This window comes from Xiphias gladius, chromosome 10 (genome assembly GCF_016859285.1).
Source record: "Xiphias gladius isolate SHS-SW01 ecotype Sanya breed wild chromosome 10, ASM1685928v1, whole genome shotgun sequence".
Taxonomy (NCBI): domain Eukaryota; kingdom Metazoa; phylum Chordata; class Actinopteri; order Istiophoriformes; family Xiphiidae; genus Xiphias; species Xiphias gladius.
Genome location: NC_053409.1, coordinates 22,263,705 through 22,270,556, shown reverse-complemented (window position 1 = coordinate 22,270,556; position 6,852 = coordinate 22,263,705). Strand labels below are relative to the sequence as shown.

At 39.6% G+C, this 6,852-nt stretch overlaps 1 protein-coding gene across 1 annotated transcript; it reads right to left on the bottom strand.

The window, feature by feature from the left end:
- Nucleotides 1–2,236: 2,236 nt before the first annotated feature.
- On the bottom strand, nucleotides 2,237–6,479 carry LOC120794993 (enhancer of rudimentary homolog). Its single transcript, XM_040136419.1, has 4 exons — nucleotides 6,290–6,479; nucleotides 4,831–4,918; nucleotides 3,802–3,922; nucleotides 2,237–2,487 (listed from the first exon to the last, which is right to left on the bottom strand). The coding sequence occupies exons 1-4, from the start codon at nucleotides 6,290–6,292 to the stop codon at nucleotides 2,385–2,387; spliced, it is 315 nt and encodes a 104-aa protein (XP_039992353.1). The 5' UTR covers nucleotides 6,293–6,479; the 3' UTR covers nucleotides 2,237–2,384.
- Between the last annotated feature and the right edge of the window lie 373 nt (nucleotides 6,480–6,852).

Below are 6,852 nucleotides of genomic sequence, written 5' to 3'. Positions count from 1 at the left end.
AGGTGGGGTGGAGAAGGAGGGGTGTAGAGAGGGGGTACCGGGGTGGGTGTGAGAAACAGACTGACTGGGAGAGCCGATCACAACACAAAGGTGGGGGGGAAGAAGAAAAAAAAAATACAACTGAGAGGAGGAGGAGGAGGAGGAGGAGGAGGCGAGGATCCAGCTTCAGCAGCGCGACTGCAGGAGCGGAGACTGGCCGCCTCCTGCGCCCCGTCAGGCGGCAGACGCGTCTGATGTGCCCGCGCCTCAGTGCGGAGCTCCTTCGTCTCGGTTACAGATGTTTTTCATCTAGTTTATTGATTTTGTTTTTCTTATTCAAAAAAATCAATTTGCTACTGTGCCAAAAGGGGAGAAGAAACAGAAGGGCTGGGGGGGGGGGGGTTCATTTCTGAAATTTTATTCCCATGTAACACCACTGCAGTGCAAATGGGGATCCTCAGCACTTTTCTACAGTCAACACCAAACTGATCAGAAGGGAGGAAGAAGGAAAAAGAAAACAAATAAGTGAGGGAAAAAACGATGAGAGAAACAGAAGGAATGGAAACCAAAAAGAAGAAAAATATAGGTCTAATCTTAATCCCACGGCCCCATCTATTTTGAGAGTCCAGGAAACTAAATATTTTTCCCCAGGTATTTTAAAAATAGGAACATTTCCACAGTCGCTGATTTGCCACTGTATTGAGTGAAAAAGGGGGGAGTTACCATGAACGCTGCTGCTAAACAAATTGTCATTGTAGTGACAATTTCCTACTTTCAACAGCATATTCAAGAGAAAGAAAGGGTAAAGAAAGGAAACAGATGAAAAAATATACAGAAAAAAGACAAAGAGAGGCGAAAAAAGAAAAGTCAGGGCAGTAGGAAACTGTGGAAGGAGGAATATTTCATCTGTTTTAGGTCCAGATGTTTTAAAAGTTAAGGAAACTAAATATCTCCAGACTTGCTTATTTGCCGCTGTATTGGGTGAAAACTGCAAAGCAAACTGACAGTTTTCTACAGTCAGCACCTCGCCGTCAAAGAGGGATAAAGGCGAAAGAAAAGAAGACTGATCCATGGAAAGAGGCGTAAGACACTAAGTAAAAGTAACAAGACAAAGTAAAAAGAAGAGCAGAGGGATTAAAGACAGGCGAGTACGAGAAGGAAATGTATTGTTCCCGCAAAGCCCCTCTACTTTGAAAGTGCAGGAAATTGAAAATGTTCAATATTCTTCTTCTTGTGCTTGTTTGCCGCTGTACTGAGTGAAAAAGGAGGAAATTGCCATGTGCGCAACAGCAAAGCAAATTGACATCCGCAGTTGTACTTCTGAAAAGAGACAGAGGAGTAGACCAGCAAAAGAAAGGCAACAATGACAGAAAGAAGGACAAAGAGGAAGTAAAAGGAGCTAAGACAGGATAGGGAGAAAGCAAACAAATGGATGAAGGACCTTTTCATTTTTTTTAAAATCTTATTTCCATAAAGTCCGTCTATTTTGAAAGTCCAAGAAATTTTAAATGCTTCTCCCAAGCAAAGATTTAAAAAAAAAAAAAAAAAAATCAATACTGAGAGGATTACTTGCTTGTATTGGACATAAAAAGAAGGAAATTACCATGAGCACAACTTCATTTCATTAAGTCGCACTTTTCTGTAGTCAACACCAAAATGTCGACCAATGAAAAAAGGGTGAAAAAAGGAAAAAAAGACTGATTTAAACAAAACAAAGCAAAAAATGACAAGAGAAAGGAACAAACAAAAGAAAAGAAAGACCAAAAAGAGAAGACAGGAAAGATAGACTGGACACCAATGTAAGAAGGACAACGTTTGAAGCTGTATTCTTACACGGCCCATTTATTTTGAAAATCGAAAAACATAAAAAAAGGACTTTTTTTTTTAACCAGACACAAAAATATCAATATTTCATGACATGCTTATTTGTCACTGTATTGAGCGATAAAAGGGGGAAGTTACCATGTGCAATACTTTCAAGCAAACTGTAATAATGGGAAGCTTTTTTTTGTACAGTCAACACTTAACTGTTCAAGTGGGAGAGGAAGAAAAAAAATCTACAGTAGGAAACATACACAATATAGAGAGAAATGAGGAAGTAAAGGGGAAAGGAAGACAAAAAAAAAAAACAAGATGAAAAAAATGGAAAAAAGGAGAAAAGAGAGCCAAAAAAATGACATAATGGAAGAAGGAAAAACCAAGGACAACAAATAAAAAGGGACAGAGAGAAAAAAAGAGGACAAATTCAGAAACAATGTTATGTAAAGGAAATCTTTATTAATAAGTCAAACATTAAAATACAAAATACACCTCCTCTCCACGAAGAAAAAAAGAAGTTACAGATAGTAAAAATAATATTGAACCCCCACCCAGTCTCCACCCCTCCATTCACCTCCTCAGAGGCTTCACTTTGCTGCCTGCTGGGCCTGACGGCGAAGCAGCACGTAGATCTTCTCTTTGATCCAGTCCTTGTTGTACGGCTGGTATGTCTGTGTGTCGGCGCGATACCTGAGGCGGCACAAGAAATTACATTAAGTTTTAGGTTTGTTTTTTTGGTTTTTTTCCTCCCTGGCCTGGCTGCACTGGATACTCACTTTTCTAGTGAGCAAGCTCCAGTCTGCACATAAACGTGAACCACTGATCAAATGACACACAGCCTCTCTCGCTCGTCCTCTCCTCGAGGTCAGAGGTCAAGTTCAGCTACTAGGAGAGAAAGAAGCACCGTGGCAGCTGGAAGGGCATGTGTTTCAGTCAGGAGACCTTAAGCAGAGCGGTTGCTTCTATAGACACGGGCTTGAACTTCTCATGTGAAACCATCAAAAATGCCCCAAATTGACAGGGCCTCAGGCACAGAGAGCTTCACCTGCTCTTACAGAATATTTGCAGCTGTTTGAATGCAGGCTCCTCCTCAGCTCTGCGAGGCTAAACATTTTCGGCACTCGCTTATACAATAAAGATGGGCCCTGCCTTGAAAAGGAGGTGTAACATTGCAAGGGTTTTATCCTTATATATCATGATTTTGAACGTGAGAGAGCAGAAAGAATATTGGTAAAAAGATAGAAATGTGAGTGAAGGCTCAGATTTGCCCATTTCTACCAGATACACAAGAAAGGCTGGAGACCAACAATCTTTAGAAAGTTAACATTTAAATGTAAAATAACATGACTGACAAAGACTGAGAGAATGGATGAGAGAGAGAGAGAGAAAGAGAGAGATATAGATATTTAATTTTTTTTTTTTTTTTGTTGGAATAGGGAATGAGGCTGGTAGTTTGCCCATCTCACCCTCACTCCTTAAAATCTCATTTAGTTTGCGAACCATAGAGAATTGCAAATTTTGTAGAGCTGCTTGAAGACTTTCTGTCCATGATATATAACATTTGTGATGTGGAGGAACATGATAGATGACAGTGGCAGCGCTGTGCTGTGCTAGTGTTTTTGGACAAAGATTTTCTAATCAAATCTAAGTCTAACTGAAATCAAACGGAGATCCCAATAATTTGCATCAAAGCTTTTTGGCCAGGAGTGTTTCATCTGTTTAACCACTACAAGATGCCTAAATTATGACACCTGCTTTTAAATTATTCACGTGTTTCTGTATCTCCCGAAAACAAATCAAAATTCCCATGGGTTTATGTCTTTTAGGGATTCAGGGCACTTCCCAAACTGTTCCTTCCCCACAACCACCTCGGCTATGGAGTAAGTCCAGACCAGCTTTATCATTAATTTGTTAGACAGTATACATCTACTCAGGAGACCTGTACAGGCTGCTTTGTTGCCAGCAGTTTCAACGCACTGAGGCCAGTTTGCTTGTCAAACTTACACCAAACAGCTGAGGTCAGCCAGGTCATCGATGAAGTCAAACAGCTGGCTGATGTCGTATGTTATCGACGGGCTGTTGGGGTTCATTCTCTTTAAATGCTCCTCGTACATCTTACACACACCTGTGCGGGAGACAGAAAACACAGCATATCACACTTCTCGCTATAAATCTACAAAAAATTAACCCAACCATCTACATTAACGAGAGAAAATTGCTGCGGATTAAGAAACTTGCTTTACTGTTGCACACCTGTCAGCTAAATACCTGATAAATTAAGTTATATTTATATATTTCCATTTCTATATCCTATTCAAATCATACAAAACAAGCACTATGTAGATCCGCAACTTAAAAATCTCTAATAATAATAATAATTATATTTCACTCAAGACAATCACACAACAACGGGTATAACAAATAACATATATCCCAAGTGGTTCGTATGACTTTTTCCTAATTATGATAAGATACCGCCTGAGTTTTATGTTACATGTGTTTAACGGCTGTATACTGACTATATTCACAATACTTGTAAAGAACAACTGTGTTAGAAGCAACTAGATACAATGTTACTGTACGTGTGTATTTAATCATTACTTTTTAATCTGGAGGTAGTTGCCTCAGATCAACCATCAACTGCTCATGTGAAAACAGACGACAAACGATGAACAGAACCTTTTACTCGACTGTTCACCAATTCAGAGTCAAGCACTGAAGCGTCAAAGTGTTACTGAAAGGTTACTAAGTCTGACCTGTTGAGACTGCCGTTGTGATTTTTACAGGAAAGTGACTCGAGGGGTTTTTAAAAACATGACATGTCAAACTGTTATCACATGTACACAACAAAGTGCATGCATCTAAGGGACCTTTATTTGTGTAACAGTGGAGGGACATGCAAGAAAAGTCCTAGGGCGTGCAAACAAAGCACGCACAAGTACGGCACAGAGAAATTAGAAATCGTGTTAAGTCGTTATGGATGCTGTAGTCAGGCCTTCAGAAGAGCAGGGCACAAACGCATCATCAGCTCACCCTCCATACACTCGTTGACTGATTCATAATCAGCGTATGTCCTCCCCTCTGGCCTCTTGGTGGGCTGCACCAGCAGGATGGTGTGGGACTGAAAAACCAGACAAATGTTGTTAGACTGTGGTTAAGCTATTCATCTCTATGTCCCGTTGAAACAATGAGCTGGTTTGGCCAAATAAGTCTGTTCCAGGTGTCGTAATCAATGTATCATGTAGAGAAAGCACAAAGCACTATAAATAGTCGCAGATGTGCAGACTGGGTTGTTTTGCTCCCTATTATATTGATATAAGCTGAATATGCTGATGTCTTTTTTGTGAGTGTTTGTACAAACTAACCAATTTTAGGTCACTGCTTTGAGCCTTGATGGTTTGTTAACGAATGACAGGTAACTGTTACAATGTTTAAGGTGTTATAGAGGAATATTGGCAGGTAATTAGTTAGCAATCATCACAATTAGTCTTAGTCTTATAGGTTTCAGTTTTTCAAATGTGATGATCCGCTGTTTCTGGGTCATATATGACAGTAAATTGGATTTCTTTGGGTTTCTGACTGTTGGTCGGACCAAAATAAAGGCAAACTGAAGACACCACCCGGAACTCTAAGCAATTGTAAATGGCATTTCTCACTACTTTTTAAACATTTGTATACAAAGTGATTATCAGCAGATTAATCGATATGGAAAATGACTGTTAGTAGAAGCCTGAGTTCTGTTAACATGTAGCCTCAAATCTTTCTTAAGATCCGTCGCCATTACACACACACACAAAAAAAAAACGATTTTTTTTTTTTTGGCTGATTTCAAGATTCAAAGAAGTCGTTATAAATTAAAGACTCGCTAAGCTAACAGGCGCACACCTGAGCACACCTGAGAATCTTCATCTCAGCTACTTAGCTGTGTTAGCCACCACTGACTTAGTGATAAGAACATTGGTGGAAAGTATCCAAGTACATATACAAGTACAAATTGGACGTACTTGTATATTAGTTACTAGTTACTTTACAAATGTAGATTTTATAAACATATGAAGAACTTTTATATTATGATGCATTGTAAAAAAAAAAAAAAAAAAAAGTTGATTTGTGAATTATTAGAAAAGAGCGAACTTTTTCATGGTGACTGGGAAACATTTCATGATTTTAGATTCTTAAATCTGAGGATTTTGCTGCCGGTCCTTGTGTTAAATTACAGTAAACTTTCCAGTAAACTCACTTTAAGCCCTGGGTAGTTGTGACTCGCTAATTTTCTTACATTTTTACAAACCAAACAATGATCGGATTGGGGGCCGTTTTGTTGCAGCTGCTCAACTGCCAAACGTCCCCCACATTCATGCTAGCGTTAGCCGAGAGCTTGTATCTTTACCAAACACCTGTTCTGCTGAGGTAAAATCGACACGCTCGTTTGACCTGACACGATCATACAAAAAAATATCCGGTTGTAAACATTGGATCACAGGGTACTAACCATGTTTTTAATAGCTTTTCAGTCGGTTTCAGTCGATCTTCTTTTTTTTTTTTTCTCTTCTTCTTCTTCTTCTTCTTCTTTTTCTACTTCGTCCTCGTCTTCTTCTTGACCTTTGCCACAGGAAGAACAACTGATCGTTAATGCTGCATTCACGTATTGTCGCCAGAATGGGGGAAAAAAGAAAAACACCCCTTTTTCTGGCTTAGGGCTGTTCACGCATTATCCCCGAGGTGGTTAACCTTAGTGCTAACCTAAATTAGCAATTGTTTCCGTGTTATGCATTTGTAGCAGTTCGTTACCAACAGTGTACAGAATAAAACTGGCTGAGTGGGTTGTATTATTATCAATAAACGACTCTATTTTATTTGGCGTAACTGCCTGCGGTGGTGCATTTGTGGCCAACAGTTTGTTGACATCTCTGTAATTCTTTTCACCAAGCGGTGTCAGACATTGCCCGCTCAGAATTACAAGTCGGAGGCCGATGTGAACGGCTTTTCCCACTAGGCTTCATTTAATCACGGATTAAACGATATGACATGACGCGGCACGGCTATTTCAGTTTC